The following is a 21,056-nucleotide window of genomic DNA, read 5'->3' on the forward strand; positions in this document are numbered from 1 at the left end:
CTTTTTGAATTCTTACTAGTTAAATACTTAAAAAAACAACAACAACAACAAAAACCACCACCACTACCTGGTCAAGGTTTTGCTGTCTTTAGAAGGAAGGGTTGAGCTTGCAGCAGAGTCTTATAGTTGAGTAGGTATGGCATAGGGAGAAGCACTAGAGAAGCTACTGGAGATGTCTCAAGGGTCTAGACTTGTGGTTCCCAGATGTATTATTTCTAGTGCACATTTTGCTAACCTTTTTCCCCAGTCTCATATAAGCTAGATAGTGAGATATGTTATACTTATTCTAGAGCCCATCACTTTCTATTGACTTGTTTATAACTGGCCTCATTCTTGTTTATTTGGGGCCTGATCTTGAGATGAGCTGAGAACCCCACAACTCCCATTGACTTCAGCAAGTGCTCAGCACCTCTCAGTTTCAGTCCATTAGACTGTAAGCTCTGGCAGGGACTTTGATGGAAAAAGTGCCATGCACACCAGTGGTGCTGTAGAAATCATAATCCAAAGTAAGCACAGAAGACAAAACATGGGACTTACGTTTGACAGTGCTACGAGATTCCTGGAACCCGGCTGACTCTGAACCCCAGCCCAGGGATTCACACTCTCGCTCCTCCCCTTGCCCATGTCTGGTGCCCGTGCCTGCACCTCCTCTTCCCTTCTCTGCCAGCCAGCACATCTTCCACAGCCCCACACTGCGCTTACGCCCATCCTCCAGGGTCTGGTATACCCAATTGGGAGTAAAGGCAGCTGCATTGTTAAGAATAAGTGAGACCAGAGCTACCAACACAGCTGTGGCTACCAGTTTCTGGACAGTCATATCTGACTGTTGACTGCTGCCAGTCTCTATTTGCAGAAGATCCAAGGTCCTGATGAGCTGCAGCACATTGAAATAGGACTTGATATAGGAGGCAGCTGCAGTATGATGTTATGGGGGGCTAGAGAACATCACCGTTCATTCTCAAAGTCAACTCCTAAGGTGTTTCTGACCAAGCAGATAAGAACACAGTCAGATAGGTAGAAGAATTCCATAAAATACAAGCACAAAGAAGAGCTTGCAGGTCTCTGTCCTTCCAAGCTGTGCCTTATCCACCTTCCTGCACCTGGATGAGCAAAGCCAGTCTGGTAATGAACTGAAGAACAGGGAGGTCCATTCCTTGTGGGACAAGGCAAAGCCAGAGAGTATCCAGTCTTGAATTGGGAAAACCTGAATTGTTCCTGGGAAAACAGACTGAAAGCTTGCAAACAAAATGCCTCAGCTCTTCAGAATGCAGCTGCAAGAAGAGAAAGAGACTCACATAAGAGTCATGAAGCAGCACCTCTGAAAGCCTTTTCAGCCACAAAATTCAGAACATCCCACAAACAGAAGGAAACTTCATTCTAAAATCCAAGCCAAATTTGAAGTGAATGCCTTCATCCCAAAGGTGCTCTGGAAGTTTGGAGTATCCTGAGGAATCTGCTCCTCTCCGGTTCCTCTTACACTGTCAGAGCAGCAAGTGAAAGAGACTGGAGAGGAGAAACTCTGCTGTGAGGAAGTGGGTTTTTTCCCTCCCCCTCTGTCTCTCAACAGAAAGGAAATGGTTGTTTTTGTGGCTGTTTTTGGTGAGCCTCAGGGCGTAGCCGACTGCAACAAACAGAGCCACTGCCACCGCAGTCAAACGTTACCAGGATGTGTTTCCTGAAAGGAAAACGTTATGGAGACCTCTAAAATCCTAGTCCCCCCTTCTTCTCTCACCTCCTTCCAGTGTCCCCCCTCCTTCTCCTTTTCTTTCCCTCACAGAAAGAATAGTAACCAGTCAGCCAGGGAAGCATGATGCTGCGGGACAGAAGGGATTTGGATCAATTTGTGCATCTGAAGGGATCACAAGAAACAAATCAGTGAGCACCACCCCAAACAAAATACAAACCCATAAATTCAACCACAATGTCAACTCTACAGAGGCAAATGCAGGGGAGCACTGAGGGCTTTCTTAAAGTTCTATATTGAAAGCAGACTGTATCAGAATTGTACATGCAAAATGTATGCAATGTAGCTGTGACAGTTGCATATCATGAAAATATTATGGCTCAAATGTTGCCCTTGTTCCTGTATGGAATTCTAAGGGGAGATGCAGTGGATGAGTAAAAGGACTCTAAGGCAGGGTTCTTCACCTGGGGTCTCAAAGAGTGTTGGGTTAGAGTCACTCAGCCCTTGCCCTGTTGTGGAAGAGAGGGAGATCATGGACAGATAGGAGGGGTGTTCTGAGGTGGTTCTGGAATGGAAAAGCGGAGGATGTTGCAGTATGGAACAGGTTGAGAACCACTGCTCTAATGCATTCTGCCTGTGCAGGACTGACACCCCAGTCCTGACTTGCTTTGCCCCCTTGTGGCTCTGCAGCTCTGCTGGGAAATCTGGCGAACCCCCTTCAGACTGTGAAAACAGCTCACTTCACTCTGTGGAAGTTATGGCCATGTCTACACTGCCACTTATGTCAGCAAAACGTATGTTGCTCAGGGGTCTGAAAAAACACATCCCTGAGTGACATAAATTTCTCCAGCATAAGTGGTAGTGTGCACAACTCTGTGTCAGCAGGAACGCTTCTCCCACTGACATAGCTACTGCTGCTCATTGGGGGGTAGTTTAATTATGTGGATAGGAGAGAGCTCTCCCGTTGGCATAGAGTGGCGACGAGAAATCTTACAGCAGTGCAGCTGCATCAGTACAGCTGTGCTGCTGTAAGGCCTCTAGTGTAGACATAGCCTTAGTGTTGTGACAGTTTTCACATACAAATGTAGAACTAACTGCAGCATAGCAAGCAAAGTGTGTGCACTAGCCTTGGGACTAAATGAGCATTGAGGAGAGCTATCTGAATTAAATGGATTAAAAACTGGTTGACAGATAGGTCTTAAAATGCAATTGCAAACAGAATCATAATTGAGTTGGGTATGTTTCTAGTGGGATCCCACAGCAATAAGTTCTTTACCCTATGCTATTTAACATTTTTTATCAATAACCTGTAAAAAAACAAAAATCATTACTGAACAGGTTGGCAGATAACACAAAAATTGGTGCAGTGGTAAATAAGGAAGAGGATAGGTCATTGATACTAAGCAATCTGGATAACTTGATAAGTTGGGTGCAAGCAAACAATATGTGTTTCAGTACAGCCAAATGTAAAGTCCTACATCTTGGAACCAAGAATGCAGGCCATATTTTGAGGCTGGGGGACTCAGTACTTGGAAGCAGTGATTCTGAAAAGACTGGGAGGATAATCTGCTGAATGTGAGCTTCCAGTGTAATGCTGTAGCTAAAGAGGCTATTGTAATCTTTGGATTTATAAACAGGAATGTTGAGTAGAAGTAGGGAGGGTTGTTATTATTTCTGTATTTGGCACTGGTGTGACTGCTACTGAAATATCGTGTCTAGTTCTGGTGTCCACATTTCAAGAAGGATGTCAAAAAATTGGAGGTTTCAGAGTGGAGAGAAAAATTGGAGAGAATTCCAAGAATAGCCATAAGAATTTATTAATTATTGGGAAACATATAGAGAAAGATGTGAGGAAGGAGCTCAGTCTATTTATCTTATCAATTCATAGATTCATAGATTCATAGATTCTAGGACTGGAAGGGACCTCGAGAGGTCATCGAGTCCAGTCCCCTGCCCGCATGGCAGGACCAAATACTGCCTAGACCATCCCTAGTAGACATTTATCTAACCTACCCTTAAATATCTCCAGAGACGGAGATTCCACAACCTCCCTAGGCAATTTGTTCCAGTGTTTAACCACCCTGACAGTTAGGAACTTTTTCCTAATGTCCAATCTAGACCTCCCTTGCTGCAGTTTAAACCCATTGTTTCTGGTTCTATCCTTAGAGGCTAAGGTGAACAAGTTCTCTCCCTCCTCCTTATGACACCCTTTTATATACCTGAAAACTGCTATCATGTCCCCTCTCAGTCTTCTCTTTTCCAAACTAAACAAACCCAATTCTTTCAGCCTTCCTTCATAGGTCATGTTCTCAAGACCTTTAATCATTCTTGTTGCTCTTCTTTGGACCCTTTCCAGTTTCTCCACATCTTTTTTAAAATGCGGCGCCCAGAACTGGACACAATACTCCAGCTGAGGCCTAACCAGAGCAGAGTAGAGCGGAAGAATGACTTCTCGTGTCTTGCTCACAACACACCTGTTAATGCATCCCAGAATCATGTTTGCTTTGTTTGCAACAGCATCACACTGTTGACTCATATTTAGCTTGTGGTCCACTATAACCCCTAGATCCCTTTCTGCCGTACTCCTTCCTAGACAGTCTTTTCCCATTCTGTATGTGTGAAATTGATTTTTCCTTCCTAAGTGGAGCACTTTGCATTTGTCTTTGTTAAACTTCATCCTGTTTAACTCAGACCATTTCTCCAATTTGTCCAGATCATTTTGAATTATGACCCTGTCCTCCAAAGTAGTTGCAATCCCTCCCAGTTTGGTATCATCCGCAAACTTAATAAGCGTACTTTCTATGCCAATATCTAAGTCGTTGATGAAGATATTGAACAGAGCCGGTCCCAAAACAGACCCCTGCGGTACCCCACTCGTTACGCCTTTCCAGCAGGATTGGGAACCATTAATAACAACTCTCTGAGTACGATTATCCAGCCAGTTATGCACCCACCTTATAGTAGCCCCATCTAATTTGTATTTGCCTAGTTTATCGATAAGAATATCATGCGAGACCGTATCAAATGCCTTACTAAAGTCTAGGTATACCACATCCACCGCTTCACCCTTATCCACAATGAAAAGGTTCAAGGGTGTTTTGACCACTGTCTAGAAGTACATACATGAGGAACAGAAATTTGATAATAGAGGGCTCTTCAGTCTAGCACAGGGGTGGGCAAACTATGGCCTGGGGGCCGCATCTGGCCCTCCAGATGTTTTAGTCCGGCCCTCAAGCTCCGTCGGGGAGCAGGGTCTGGGGCTTGCCCCACTCCGCGTGGCTCCTGGAAGCAGCGGCATGTCCCTTCTCCGGCTCCTGTGCGTAGGGGCAGCCAGGGGGCTCTGCACACTACTCCCGCCCCAAGTGCCTCCCCCGCAGTTCCCAGCCTCACCCTGGAGCCCGCATCCTCAGCCAGAGCTCTCACCCTCTCCCCCACCCCAACTCCCAATTTTGTGAGCATTCATGGCTCACCATACAATTTCCATATTCAGATGTGGCCCTCGGGCCAAAAAGTTTGCCCACCCGTGGTCTAGCTGATAAAGGTATGACATGATCCAATGACTAGTAGTTGAAGCTAGATAAATTTAGGCTAGAAATAAGATGCCAGTTTCTAAAAGTAAGGGTAATTAACCATTGGAACAATTTACCAAAGGTTATGGTAGATTCTCCATCACTGGGAATTTTAAAACCAAAATTTGATGTTTTTCTAAAATGTAAGCCCTAGTTCAAATGAATTAATTCAGGGAAATCCTAGTGCCTGTGTTATATAGGAAGTCAGACTAGGTGATCACAATGGTCTCGTATCCATGAAAGAATAGTATAAAACTAGCAGGGTCTGATGTTCAGAGATAAGGAATTTGTCATCATTCCAGAACAGTTTAATAAATAAACTTGTGAAGAAGAAAGTACGACTTTCTCTTATAGACAAGTCCTCAGGTATGAATTTAAACTGATTTAGTTAAACCAGTGCAAACACTGAATGAAGGTTCTGATTTTAGTTTGAGCAGCTTTTTTTGGTTTAACTTAGATGAATTGGAAATAAGGTTAAAGCTAAACCAAAATAAGTGTCCACAAAGTGGTTTGCAGCAGCTTAACTAAACTGGTTTAAAAATCAAGCTAAATTAAAGCCAATGCAACATTACCAAGGAGATAAGGCTTTATGTTACCCCTCCCTCAGGCACTGCATCTCAGATCACTGTTGGCACAAGAAGTTAGAACTAACTGCTGAATGTTCCCTCACAGACAACTCTTCTACATTATTCTCTAAGCTTCTCTTACTGAGACAGGATGGAAATACTTGTCCCTTAAATACACAGTGATTGAGGGCCTATAAATATCTAAAAAAGAAGGAAATAAGGCTTATCAGTTCAAGCTACAGGTACTTAAAAATGCTTGATTGATTAAGAAGAATGAGCTAAAGGTGTTAGCAGTGTGTTCATGGCTGACTTTGATAGTGGAGTCCACTGACATTTTAAAAAGCATGGTCTATGAGACTGAAACGGTATGTCTACACTGCAATAAAAAACTTGTGGCACTGAGTCTCAGAGCCTGCAATTAAGTTGGGCTTGTGGGCTCATGCGGTGGGGCCAAAATTTGCAATGTCAGTGTTTGGGCTCGGAGACTCCCTCCTTGCAGGGTCTTAGAGCCCAAGCTTCAGCCCTGGCCCGAACAGCTACACCGCAATTTGTAGCCCCACAGCCCGAGCCTCTCCCCATCCCCCCAAGCCTGAGTAAGCTGACCCAGGCCAGCTGCAGCCATGCCATGGGCCTTTCATTGCAGTGTAGACATACCCAAAGTGATCAGCCAGGTTTTTATAGACTCCTATTTTCAGTTTATAATTTGAATGTATATAATGTGCCCTCTGTCAGCCATGTCTCATATTAGCAATGCATTTAATTATAAATAGCTGAAAACAACCAGTCCAACCATTTTAAATCCCTCCACTTCTTCTTTTCTTCACACAAATTATTTAGTTTCAGAACATCCCATCACTCTTCTAAATTAAAAACAGTTTTAAAAAACTGAACATTGCTCATTAAAGGTGCTAGACTTTGGCGTGTCCCCAAGGAGAGGTGACGATCTTGAAGTTAAGGCACTAGATTGGGACTCAAGATCTGCGTTCAGTTCTCAGCTCTGCCTCAAGTTTCCTGTATGACCTTGGTCAAATCACTTACTCGCGGTGCATCAGTTCCCCATCTGTAGAACAGGAATGATAATACTAGCTGACTTTGCAGGGGTTATGGGAATACATTCATAAATGAGTGCGAGGCATTCAGATACCATGGTGATGGGAGACATACATTTATATGTATTTAACCATAGAGTGGATAGTGCAGTATCACTGTAAGTTTCACCACACCGCTCAACTAATATGCCCCAAATAGCAGTATGAGGAGCAATTCAGCATATTAATAATCTGCACTAATCATGGCATTTCAATTAGATAAGATTTCCTCACTTCCTGTCATAAATTGTTGTGTGGTGTTCCTATCTGCTGTTCTGTTCAACCCAGAGATAATTTAAGTTCAGAGGTGAGTTAAATGATCCCTGTTTATAGTTTGCATATCACTTCGAGTTTATACAGCATTTTCAGATCCTTCTGAACAGAAAGCAATATGAAAATGTAAGTTAGTATATTAATCTTATTTTCAGAGCCACTGCAAGCTCTCTAATTTAAGCTGATGGGAGAGAGCTTTATTTATTCATCCCCCCCGAGCAACATAAATTATACCAACATAAACTGTAGTGTAGACATAGCCTAAATTACTAATGTGCTGAATTCCCCTCCCTATTAATTTGGGGACAGTCATAATATATTACTTACCTGCCTTTTACATTTATTTAGATAGAGTGTAATCCTGTTAAAAGATTTGGTTTTGGCAGTCAGTGCTTTGATTGTTCTGTTCACATAATCACAATATCCAAATCTGTAAATTAGTAAAATTCCCAAATCAAGCACATTCACATTGCAAAGACACTGAGTTCTGCTAGGCATTTGCAGACCAAAGTAGCTCAGGGTATGTAACACCTATGATTGTGTGTAAATAATAGCAATAATAACTGGCTGTTGCTGGCACACCAATATTCCTCCTTGAAAGATTCCATGTACACAGGATTTGCCCTTGTGGCTCTTATGCTTCCACAGAGCAAGGCCATGCAGGAATCCCCCTAGCTCCTAAGAATTTTGATCCTTTAGAGTTCTTGTAGGTGTGTGGAAGGTGTGTTCCAACTGCCAGACCCTTTCTTGATCCTTCCAGCCAGTTCCTTTCAGAGTGGGAATCAATGAGAACCACAAATAAGAAAGATTATATAGAAACTGAAACTATGATTAAAATAGGAAGCATCTTGGACAGTGGCAGAACACTGCAGCAGATCTTCAAACATGGAACCCCCACTCTAAAGGGGTTGGGTGGATGAGTGGGGAGTCCAGTATGAGTCCAGGAGCGAACTGTTTCTATTGCCTGTTGCAGAACTTGTTAGGCCAACAGCTCAACACATGAAAGTTTTATTGCATATAATGTATTCTAGTATGAAATATATGATGCTGTGGCATAAGGATTTAATTTGTATGAGTTTGGAATGGACAGGGCCGGCTCTAACTCTTTTGCCGCCCCAGGCAAAAAAGAAGAGCGCCGCCCCACCGTAACACCCTCCCCCAGTGCCCCGCGGGGCCGCCCAAACCCCTCCCCTCCCCTCCCTGCCCAGTGCCGGGCCGGGCCGGGCCAGGCCACCCAAATCCCTGGAACGCCAGGCCGCCGAAACTCCCACCCCCACCCCGAGCGCCGTGCCGGGCCGCCGAAACCCCCCGCCCTACCCCCCCCAAGCGCTGCACTGAGCCGCCCAAACCCCCGGAGCACTGGGCCAGGCCGGGCCGCCCAAACCCCGCCCCGAGCGTTGCGCCGGGCCAGACCGCCCAAACCCCCGGAGCGCCGGGCTGGGCCGGCCAAACCCCCTGAGTGCTGCACCGCGACGCCGAAACACCCCCATGCTGCCTAGCCGAAACAAAAACAAAAAATAACAAAAACAAAAAATGGGGTTTTTTACCCCTCGAGTGCCCCCCGCCACCGCAACATTGGCCGCCCCTTCTGAGGTGCCGCCCCAAGCACGTGCTTGGTCGGCTGGTGCCTAGAGCCAGCCCTGGGGATGGACGTTTTCTTCAAGAGTTGCAGAGCCATGAGTGAATTATGCAGGTCATCCCAAACATGTGCCAGTACGATCATTAGTACACCACTCCACCATACAGTCTGTATCTGTCACAGAAAAACTATTCTAGGAATAATTTAGAGAGCTTTAAACATTTTAATTGGCACTGTTTTCATATGCTTTCTCCTATAAAGCTGGTGCCTATGGCTCCAAGCTAGCAAAGCACTTAAGCACATGGGTAACTTTAAACATAAGTAGTGACCCTGAAGTGAGTGTGGCTATTCACATGCTCAACGTGCATTATGGGATTAGGATTCTTGTTGCATTTTAGTCCTACTGTACAGAGTTAATCTAAAAAGAGCTTTTTTTTTAAATCCACAAGTGTCATGTTTCAAGTCTATTATACTAGTAGTGAGAGGTGTAAGAAGCACAAAATATAAAGGTTGTGACTAACTTCACTTCCAGCTAAAACTCACCTACTGTGCCGTAATATTGCACAACAGGAGGTAATACTAATGTACTTTTAAAATTTTTTTTTAAAGATTTACATATCACTCTTAAGGATCAGCATTAAATCCATAGGAGTCATAATGTTAAGGTTGAAATGGTCACTCTGTCTCAGCGTGTCCATGTCTAAGTACTGCAGCTGATTTGGGCCCCTAAAGGGATCCTTGGTCCAGTGGCCGATTTTGCATACCCTATCAGATATGAGTCAGAATTAGAATGGATTTCAGCTTCCAATCAGAGTTTCCTGCTGCTGTGGGTTAAAGCCACAGCACTGACGTTATTCTAACATTGTTTTATTTTTTGGTGTGGTTTTAAAATACTGTAATTCCAAGTAAACACATAACACTAACACATAATACTAACAATTGAAAAACTGCAGTAGATGTTCATAATTTTCCTTAGGAAACAGCACCTGCTTCATCCCATCCTTTTCCTTTTCATAAAAACACCCCAAAAGCAGCACGTAGGCAATGAGTGGAGTTTAAGGAAAGGGTGAGGCTTCAGTGTCTTACAGTGTTTGTATAAGCAAGCCCAGACACTGTTTACAGTGTGGTAAGCTTGATAGTAAACACTTCAACACAAGAATTGTACATCCACTCTATTCCCAACTGGCTGACTTAGACAGTTATGAACTGATGAGAACCTGAATAGATGGTATGAAGGAACTGAATGCATAATCATTGCCTTCATTCAGGGTTTTTAGTTCCCAAGTTTAGAAATGAAACTGACTTTCCTTAGGCCTGGTCTACACTACGGGATTAGGTCAAATTTAGGGCTCTTAAAATCAACTTCTGTACTCCTCCCCAGCGAGGGGAGTAGCGCTAAAATCAACTTTGCTGGGTCGAATTTGGGGTAGTGCGGACGCAAATCGACGATATTGGCCTCCGGGAGCTATCCCAGAGTGCTCCGTTGTGACCGCTCTGGACAGCACTTTGAACTCCGATGCACTAGCTAGGTACACAGGAAAAGCCCCAGGAACTTTTGAATTTCATTTCCTGTTCGGTCAGCATGGCGAACTCAGCAGCACAGGTGACCATGCAGTCCCCCCAGTATCATAGAGCGTAGAATGTTTTTACGCTCCCCCTATCATCTCTGTCCCTGAGGTTATCACAGATTAGAAGGTGAAAAAAACGCACTTGTGATGACATGTTTTCTGAGCTCATGCAGTTCTTCCTCACTGATAGGGCACAGCTTACTACGTAGAGGCATTCAGAGGCAGAGGCCAGGAAAGAATTAAGTGAGCGCGAAGAGCAGAGACGGGACGCGATGCTGAAGCTAATGGGGGATCAAACGGACAAGATGAAGCATCTGTTGGGGGAGCAAATGGACATGATGAAGTGTCTGTTGGAGCTGCAGGAAAGCCAACAAGAGCACAGACCCCCACTGCATCCACTGTATAACTGCCTATCCTCCTCCCCATGTTCCATAGCCTCCTCACCCAGACGCCCAAGAATGTGGTGGGGAGGCTCCAGGCACCCAGCCACTCCACTCCAGAGGATGGCCCAAGCAACAGAAGGCTGTCATTCAAACAGTTTGATTTTTAGTGTGGCTACAATAAGCAATGTGGCTTTGTCCTTCCCTCCTCCCCCACCCCACCTGGGCTACCTTGTCCATTATCTCTTTTTTTTTTTTTTTTTAAATAAAGAAAGAATGCATGGCTTCAAAACAATAGTTACTTTATTTCGAAGGGGGGAGGGTGGTTGGTTTACAGGGAATTAAAATCAACAAAGGGGGCGGGTTTGCATCAAGGAGAAACACACACAACTGTCACCTGAAGCCTGGCCAGTCATGAAACTCGTTTTCAATGCCTCTCTGATGTGCCGTGCGGCTTGCTGTGCTCTTCTAATCGCCTTGGTATCTGGCGTGAAACGATTGTCTGCCATTGCTTTCATGGAGGGAGGGGCAACTGATGACATGTACCCAAAACCACCCGCGACAATGTTTTTGCCCCATCAGGCATTGGGAGCTTAACCCAGAATTCCAATGGGCAGCGGAGACTGCGGGAACTGTGGGATAGCTACCCACAGTGCACCGCTCTGTAAATCGATGCTTGCCACGATAGTGAGGACGCATTCCGCCGATTTAATGCGCTTAGTGTGGACATACGCAATCGACTGTATAAAATCGATTTCTAAAAATCGACTTCTATAAAATCGACCTAATTTCATAGTGTAGACATACCCTTAGACTTTCACATTTAACTGGTCATTGTTGTCCGCTGCAACCACTCTCATACACTGTAATGTGGAGTGCTGTCAGGGAGGTCATCTTCCCCGAATGGAAGCAGAATCTGTCCTCTTTGATATGTCCAGTCTTCATTCAGCTGCAGTTTTAAGAATAATTTCCATCATGTCACAGTTAGATACAGAAGAATCACACAGCTTGACTGCTTTTCACAGCTGCTTTGTCACACCTTCATGAAGGATGCTTCTCTGCCTCCACTCCCAGTCAACGAAAGTTCTTCTGCTTGCCTACCAGTCAAAAGAGAACGTCTCAGTTTAAAAATGATCTAGAATCTGCTTCAGAAGATTGCTGAAATCCAGCCTGGGGTAGTTGTCTGTCCTAGCTAAAAATGTTAGTTAATTAAGGATATGATCCTGCACCTGAAGTCAACAGGAGATTGCAGTTGACTTCGGTGGGAGCAGGATAGGGATAAAGAGAAGAACCTTTGTTGGATTTGTGTGTATCACTGAAATGGAGTGTAGCTGTTCTCCAGACTTCAAGTGATCTTGGCAGGGGACTCCCCCTTTAGGATCACGAAGAAGTCTTTGAAAGTAAAATGCTCAGTAGTATATTTGACCCAAGGCAGGGACCCAAGGTGAAGGGAATTGTCAATTTTCTGCTGGCAAAGAAATTAGTGGTAAGAACAAAAATGTTGTGTTCTCATGTATTACAGAGAGATGTGTTCCCTGATTTCAGAGAGATTTTTGTGGTGAGGTACATTTTAACAAATATGCATCTCTAGAACTTCCAGGTTGGCATTCTATTTGATTTGGGCTTTCATATAAAGTGGCTGTTGAAATATATATAGCAGCAAAAAGATTAATGTCATGACATTAGTTTAATAGGAACTTGTCATAACCACAGCACTGTTGAAAAATAGCTTCTGAAAGGATCAAGTATGTCAGAGAAAAATTGAAACAATAATTGGGTAATAAAACTTGTACCCAGTAACATGGGGAGGGGGGATTAAAGTCGTTACACAATCCATACACTCTTTAGATGGTCTGAGTCTTGGGGCCAGTCTGTAGCACAGAGGCAGATCATCTCTGATTTATTAATGTGTTTCATGGATAAGCATGTGTCCCTTGAAATGAAAAAAGAGAGCACATTCTTATGGCTCTGATCACTCTCCCACTGCATCTGGTCTTCATTAGTTTCCCAGCTCTGGTTGATGAACTACAGATGTGAGTTAGCTTTCCAAAGAAAAACTCAGGGAACAGGAAATTCTCAGAATACAAGATGGGGGAAGGGTTGATTATTACTTGGAATTTTCTGTGTGTGACACCAAGCCCAAGACTGAATTGGAAATGTCACTGCTGTTTCATGTCTTTTATGCTGCAGTAATACTTGTCAAGAGATTAACAGCATGTGTCTGTGCTTTGGACTGAATTGAGAGGATGTATTGTGTGCATTCTATCCAGAGACTTTCCCTTTTATTACCTTCATCCATCTTGTTGTGCTACAGTTTTATATATTGATGGCTGGACATCTGTATCTGTGCTTCTCGGAAGTTTCTCTCTGCTTATTCATAAGACTGAAGCAAGAGATTCTGCCACTCTTAGGACCAGAGCGATTTCCCTGAAAAGCAGAGAGATATGGAAGTGCTTCTGTTGATATTTTATAGATCCTGTTATCTAAAATGGTTAGTTGATATATGCCTACAGCCATACCAGCTTTCGCTGTGAACCTGCCAGACCTCACAAGCTGAGCAGATAATCAGTCTTGCAAGGGAAACCTTAATGAAGAGCTTGGTGCTGTAAGAAATGGTATTGGTTATTCACTGTTCTCTCTGTCGCTGTACTCTCTGTCACCATGGGGTAGGAGCATTTTGCTGCTGGAGGTACCATCTTTCTGATGAGAGGTAAAACTAAGGTCCTGGCTGTGACACTGCACCCCATATTCTTCACAGTGATATTATTATGATATTATTATGGCATAATTTTGATGCATTTTATGTAAGATGGGCCATGTAAGGTGTCACTGAAAAGGTTATGCTTTGCTTAATATAATTATCCTATTTGTATGCATGTATCATTTTTGTATCTGAAATTATAAATACTGACAAAGGCCATGTCTACACTAACAATTTGTCTTGACAAAAGTGATGTTGACACCCAAAAGTCAACATAATAAAAATCGCAATTTCATGTTCACACTTGCTCCCTCTGTCGGCAGATCGCATCCACAGTGGGGGTACCATCATCGACAGTGTGAGGAATGCACTGTGGGTATCTATTCCACAGTCCAGCTCGACACCTTCTGTCGCTAGGTGTTGTGGGACAACGGAGCAGATTGCGGCGCATCTTGGGACAGGGCTAAATGTCTCTTGATGCATTGCTTTCTGTCCCAGCACTCCATGGTCTTCCGGCTTTCTTTGACAACATTTTTGCATGGCCCTTCTTTGCTGTGCACCCTAGCATTTTTGTGAGAAGAGATGGATCTCGCCCTGCTCTCCTATGCTCTGTTAACTATCATGAAGACTTCGCAGACGACAGTGCAGTTAATCATGAAGTTCCTAACTGAGGAAGACTCGCAGGTACCCGACATTCTGCATGATATGGATAGGAGCAACTTTAGATTGCGTTTGGCATTCCCAGAGCAAGTACATAGGGTAGACCATCACTTTTGGGCTCGGGAAACAAGCACTGAATGGTGGGATCTTATCGTCATGCAGGTGTGGGATGATGAGCAGTGGCTACAGAATGTTCGGATGCAGAAAGCCACCTTCCTGGAACTGTGTGCGGAGCTCACCTGACCTGTGGCACAAGGACACCAGAATGAGAGCTGCCCTCTTGGTTGAGAAGCATGTGGCAATTGCTGTATGGAAGATGGTGATATCAGACTGCTACTGGTCAGTCGCAAATTAATTTGGAGTGGGGAAGTCGACCTTTGGGGCTGCATTAATGCAAGTGTGCAGGGCAATAAATTGAATCCTGCTACGAAGGACCGTGACTCTGGGAAATGTGCGTGAAATAGTGGACGACTTTGCAGAAATGGATTTCCGTAACTCTGGAGGGGCAATAGATGGCACACACATTCCTATTTTGGCACCAGTTCACCTTGCGACAGAGTACATCAATAGGAAGGGGTACTTCTCCATGATGTTGCAGGCACTTGTGGATCACCGTGGGCGTTTCACTGACAGCAATGCAGGGTGGTCTGGGAAGGTGGTCTTCAGGAACACAAGCCTGTATAAAAAGTTGCTAGTGGGGACTTTCTTTCCTAACCAGAAGATTATAGTGGGGGATGTTGAAATGCCCATAGTGATACTAGGGGACCCTGTATACCCCTTACATCCGTGGCTCATGAAACCTTACATGGGAGACCTGGACAGCAGTAAGGAGTGGTTCAACAACAGGCTCAGTAAGTGCCGGATGACAGTTGAATGTACCTTTGGCAGATTAAAGGCGCGCTGGCAATGCTTTTATGGCAGATTAGACCTCACCGAGAATAATATTCCCATGGTCATAGCCGTGTGCTATCCATTGCATAATCCCTGTGACGCTAAGAGTGAAAGGTTTGCTCAGGGGTGGAGTGCTGAGGCAGATTGCTTGGCCACTGATTTTGAGCAGCCAGATACCAGGGCTGTCAGAGGAGCCCAGAGTGGGGCTATTCGAATCAGGGAGGCTTTGAGGCAGCACTTTGACAATGAGCACCAGTAACATATCTCTGTCAGAAGTGCTTCAGTGTTACATTACCTATAGTTTTCCTAGGGGCAATGATGACATTTGGAGCCTTATATTCTAGTAAGTTATATGCCTGTTCATATATTGGTACAGCCTGCAATCTCACCTTGTAGAAAAAAAAAAAAAGATGATTTACCATTATAAAACTTTGCTTTTATTGCACAAGAAACAGCACACACAAACACACAGATGCTTGGCAGGAAAGGAAAAACCAGGAAAGGGCAGACTTTCACAACTGTGTGTAGGTCCAGCCATCATTGTGAAAGTTGTTCGGGGGGGTGGAGTGAAGGGGAAACCAAGAAATCCCAGGAAGTGGAAAGGAATATGCGAGCGGAGTTTTGGGGGGCATGGAAAAGAGTTCTGAATGTGCTGCAGTGGAGGTCGAGCACTGATCTGCTCAGTCTGCAGCATTATTAAGGACTTCAGCATCTACGTTTGCTCCTCCATTACTTTAATCATCTGCTCAGTTGCATCCTTAACAAAGCCCTTTTCTGTGCTGCTGTTCAGCTTCCCAGTACTCCTTGCATTCCCTTTTTTCTGCATTGGAACACTGCAGGACCTCCCTGAACATGTCTGCTGCATCTTGGGCACTTTCTTATCTGATGGAGACACGCGGCCATGGTGTGTGGGGTGTTCCTAAAGGCTACATCTGGTGAAGCACAGGGGACAATGTACAGAAGTGGGATTGTTAAGTTCATGCACAGCATTGAAACATTTCAATTAAATACACCTTTTACAACATTGTCATTGCTTTGTCACTGACCCTAGCCAGGCACACATCTCTGCGAACACCCAAAGCATGGTGAGTGTTGGGGGGTGGGGTGCAGAGAATGCTCCACATGGGGAAAAGAGCACACACTCTTTGTAAGGGTTGTGGTGCAGCATTCTAGGGAACAAATTCTAAAATTCTCCTACACTTTTCCACAGGCGGGGGTCATTTTAGAAGACTTCTCACTGCTAAGGGTAAGCAGGAAAACAAGGGTACATCTACTCCATACTTGTGGCTTCCGCCCTGCTCCCTATGCTGCTCGCATATGTGCCGCTTTGGTCCCTGCACAAGTGATTGCCGAATGATGAGGAAAGTTTCCTACAATGGGGGAAGGAACAAAGTAGATCTGCCACGGAACCTTCAGCAGAGGATTACTGAGTACCTCCAGGAAACTTTTCTGGAGATCTCTCTGGAGGATACCCATGAGATCTCGGTGTGCATCAACACTCTGTTCCACTGTACCGATTAAGTACACAGAGAAATGTCCAGCTCACATAAACTCAGCCAGCCTCCCACATTTCTATGCCCTGAACCCACTTCTGCACTACACAAGCCACAGCCACTTACCAGGCGTCTCATCTCCTACTTCTTGCTCCCCGGAGAGCAACTGCTGAGATTGGTTAGACGCCTCTGGAGTGGAGAACAGTTCCTGGCTGTCTGCCCCACCGAGCGACCCCGCCAGGAGCTGCAAATCCTCATATAACTCCACCTCTTCATCAGTAACTTCATCCTCTGGGTTAGGTCCTCTTTCCGCCACCTCTGTGCCCTCCAAAGTATCCACAAGGCTCTTGGCGATGAAGGTGGGGTTGCATGCAGCTCCTTATAGAACCGGCAGGTCTTAGGTGATGCACCTGAGTGATGGTTTGCCTCCCTCGCCTTATGGTACACCTGCCTCAGCTCCTTTATCTTCACACTGCACTGCAGCGTGTCCCGATCATAGCCCTATTCGCACAAGCCTCGAGAAATCTGCCCATAGGTATCCCAATTCCTATGGTTCAAGCGCAGCTGGGACTGCACAGCCTCCTCTCCCCATATACTGAGCAGATCCAACAACTGTGCAGTGGTCCAAGTGGGAGAGCGTTTGCTGCAATAACCCGCCATGGTCACCTGGGAAGATGCGATGAGCCAGCAGGAAATGGAATTTCAAAAATTCCCAGGGCTTCTAAGGGGGAGGTGCGAATGGTTGTTTACCTGGCTGCTGGGGAGTGTAGTTCAAACTGCTGGCCAGAGCAGTCAGGATGGGTGTAGTGGGACACCTCCTGGAGGCCAATTAAAGCGATGAAGTGAAGCATGGTGCCTACACTGGCACTTCGTCGACAAAAATGTAGAGGAAAAAGATGTAAATCTCTCTTGAGGGTGGATGTATTTTGTCACCAAAACCAGGCATTTTTCCCAACAAAAGTTGCCTCACAATGTGTATGCACTCACTGTTTTGTCGACAAAGAGCAGTTTTGGTGACAAAATTTGGTAGTGTAGACAAGGCCTATGTATCTGTACTTCAAATGTAGTTACACCTGTGTAATGCCCACTAGACAAGATGCTTTCAGTCTAGATAGTAGGTGGTGAAGGGCCTATTCAAGGTAACCGGCCATTAGGAAAAACAATAGGCCTTCAGAGAAGCTTATCCCCCATCTGGTGAGCCTTCCTGAGAACGCTACAGACAGCCTGTTAGTGATGGCTGCTATGACTCTACAAGGGCATATGACCACAAGATCCTATCTTGGGATGTCAGTATTTTTCCACAAACTGGTCTGGGAACCAAGCTTTGGAACAAAGGGTTCTCACCATATACAAAAGCTATATAAGGCAGGAAGTGACATCATCTGTGGTTCTTCACTCCCCACACAAGAAGACACCTGGAAACACCTGAGGAACAAAGACTGAACTGGGGGAAGTGCTGGACCCTGTGTGTGAAATACCTGTGGATTCCAGGCTGCAAATCAAGTATAGCTGGTGCCTCAAGAATCTACCAGTCTGACTATACCATCAGTTAGGGTGAGACTCTGCTATTCATAACCAATCTATTTAGTATATTAAGCTTAGTTTGTGTTTTTGTTTATTTGCTAGATAATCTGCTTTGATCTGTTTGCTATCACTTAAAATCCATCTTTTTTAGTTAATAAACTTGTTTTGTTTTAATCTAAACCAGTGATCTTTGACTGGAATGCTTGGGGAAAATCTCTGCTTGTTTACCACAAGTGTGCATTGTTCTCCCCACGTTGCGGGAGAGGCGGACCAGGTATTAAACTCATATACTGGACAGATTTGACCAGGGCAGGATGGTAGTGCTGTGCGATCCTAGGCTGGGAAGCTGATGGTTAGAGAGTCTGCATGTAACTGCAGCTAGGTGTGTCCCTACCTGTGTGAATGCTGGTGAAAGTGCAGGTTGGAGGGCTTTGCAACTTGTCACAGCAGTACAGTGTGAATGGGAGCCCAGGCTGGTGGGTCAGAGGGCTCAGTGGTACCCCAGTTCCAGGTGGCACCCCAGGGGAAACCCGTCACATTGGCCATCTGGGATCATTAAAGATTCCATGGCCAGTTTGCAAGAATTGTGGACGGGTTAATCCCAGTGTCCTGGCCATATTTCAATGCTGGGAGTTACGATATCCCTCCCTGAATTCCCCCTGCAGTTTCAGATGAATACAATATTTCTCACTTACTGACCTACACTCGTTTGTGTTTCTGTGTGTTGTTAAACAGCTCCAGTGTTCCAACTTAGATGTAGATGCATTTCAGTGGTGGATAAAGAAATAGACTCATAGACTTTAAGGTCAGAAGGGACCATTATGATCATCTAGTCTGACCTCCCGCATGATGCAGGCCACAAAGCCGTCCCAACCCTTTCCCTTGACTCTGCTGTTGAAGTCCCCAAATCCTGTGGTTTAGAGACTTCAAATAACAGAGAATCCTCCAGCTAGTGACCCCTGCCCCATGCTGCGGAGGAAGGTGAAAAACCTCCAGGACCTCTGCCAATCTACCCTGGAGGAAAATTCCTTCCCGACCCCAAATACGGCGATCAGTTGAACCCCGAGCATGTAGGCAAGATTCTCCAGCCAGACCCTCATTGACCATTGATACTATTTACCAGCGATGGCACACTGTTCATTTGACTAAAATCATGTTATCCCATTAAACCATTCCCTCCATAAACTTATCTAGCTTAATCTTAAAACCAGACAGGTCCTTCGCCCCCACCGTTTCCCTCGGAAGGCTGTTCCAATATTTCACCCCTCTGACGGTCAGAAACCTTCGTCTAATTTCAAGCCTAAACTTCCTCACGGCCAGTTTATATCCATTCGTTCTCGTGTCCACATTAGTACTGAGCTGAAATAATTCCTCTCCCTCCCTGGTATTTATTCCTCTAATATATTTAAAGAGAGCAATCATATCCCCCCTCAGCCTTCGTTTGGTTAGGCTAAACAACCCGAGCTCCTCGAGTCTCCTTTCATACGACAGGTTTTCCATTCCTCTGATCATCCTAGTGGCCCTTCTCTGTACCCGTTCGAGTTCATCTTTTTTAAACATTGGAGACCAGAACTGCACACAGTACTCCAAATGAGGTCTCACCAATGCCTTGTACAACGGAAGCAGCACCTCCTTATCCCTACTAGATACACCTCGCCTAATGCATCCCAAGACCGCATTGGCTTTTTTCACCGCCACGTCACATTGTCGACTCATAGTCATCCTGTGGTCTACCAGGACTCCAAGGTCTTTCTCCTCCTCCGTTACTTCTAACTGATGCGTCCCCAGCTTGTAACTAAAATTGTTGTTAGTCATCCCTAAATGCATCACCTTACACTTTTCACTATTAAATTTCATCCTATTTCTGTTACTCCAATTTACAAGGTCATTCAAGTCTCCCTGCAGAATATCCCGATCCTCCTCCGAATTGGCAATACCTCCCAATTTTGTGTCATCCGCAAACTTTATCAGCCCACTCCTACAATTGGTTCCGAGGTCAGTAATAAATAGATTAAATAAAATTGGTCCCAAAACCGAACCTTGAGGAACTCCACTGGTGACCTCCCTCCAACCTGACAGTTCACCTTTCAGTACGACCCGCTGCAGTCTCCCCATTAACCAGTTCCTTATCCACCTCTGGATTTTCATATTGATCCCCATCTTTTCCAATTTAACCAATAATTGCTCGTGCGGTACAGTATCAAACGCTTTACTGAAATCAAGGTCTATTAGGTCCACCGCATTTCCCTTATTAGATAAGTCTGTTACTTTCTCAAAGAAGGAGATCAGATTGGTTTGGTACGATCTGCCCTTGGTAAAACCATGTTGTAATTTGTCGCAATTGCCATTGACCTCAAGGTCCTTAACTACTTTCTCCTTCAGAATTTTCTCCAGGACCTTGCACACTATGTATAGTTTGTATATCAGTTTATTTTTGCAAAACACTTGGGATCCTTTGGGGTAAGAGATACTATTAGATGTAAGATATTGCTACAGATTTTCAGATGCCATGCTTTATATCCATTTTTTATGCATGAGGCAATTTTTGCCAAAAAAACAAGTGCATCACCTGCATTGGGAGTGGATGTATTTTGGTTGATCAGTTCCTTTAGGCAAACATAACTGGTTAAAATGTGGGGTGATGTTAACTGTGAAATACAAGGGAAGTTAGTAAAACCTTTTATTTTCTTATATGCCAAAAACGTGATGCCCACAAACATGTCAGGATGAAGACTTAGTTGCAGTTTTCATGGTCTGTGGCAGAGTGTGGTGCATGGAGTGCAGAGTTTAGCTGCTGGAAATAAAAATTCAAGCTGATTTTCCACAAAGTGCTATAGCAAGGAAGCATGAAGGCACACAGGCATAAATCCCTACCATGGAGAGTGCTCTTGTTGAGAGGTAGGTGCCGTCAGGAAATAAGCACACTCTGCTGCAACTCTAGGATAGGGCTGGAAGAGGGTTTCACTATGGAATCTAAACCCAGTTCATACAAAGAGGTCTTAGTTCTTCCAGGAAAATGTGAACTCTTTTTTATGGATGAGGTTCAGATTAGTTAGACAAAACATTCTCTCAGTCATTCT

General features: G+C 44.7%; 3 protein-coding genes across 10 annotated transcripts in view; 1 reads left to right on the plus strand and 2 right to left on the minus strand.

The window, feature by feature from the left end:
- TMEM204 (transmembrane protein 204) overlaps positions 1 to 1,653 on the minus strand; it is an 80,491-nt gene extending 78,838 nt beyond the window's left edge. For 2 of the 3 annotated variants that reach the window (XM_054041961.1, XM_054041960.1), the window contains exon 1: positions 538 to 1,653. In XM_054041961.1, the coding sequence (XP_053897936.1) occupies positions 538 to 817 (280 nt within the window). In that variant the 5' untranslated portion in view covers positions 818 to 1,653. The remainder of the gene's footprint in view (positions 1 to 537) is intronic. The other variant, XM_054041959.1, reaches the window with a different exon arrangement.
- The window catches only part of IFT140 (intraflagellar transport 140), a 228,629-nt gene that overhangs the window by 187,972 nt on the left and 19,601 nt on the right, over positions 1 to 21,056 (plus strand). The window lies entirely within an intron of this gene.
- TELO2 (telomere maintenance 2) overlaps positions 1,739 to 21,056 on the minus strand; it is an 83,655-nt gene continuing 64,337 nt past the window's right edge. Inside the window, exon 21 of the mRNA XM_054041955.1 lies at positions 1,739 to 1,849. Within this exon, the coding sequence (XP_053897930.1) occupies positions 1,794 to 1,849 (56 nt within the window). The 3' untranslated portion in view covers positions 1,739 to 1,793. The remainder of the gene's footprint in view (positions 1,850 to 21,056) is intronic.

Source organism: Malaclemys terrapin, chromosome 10 (assembly GCF_027887155.1).
Source record: "Malaclemys terrapin pileata isolate rMalTer1 chromosome 10, rMalTer1.hap1, whole genome shotgun sequence".
NCBI lineage: Eukaryota > Metazoa > Chordata > Testudines > Emydidae > Malaclemys > Malaclemys terrapin.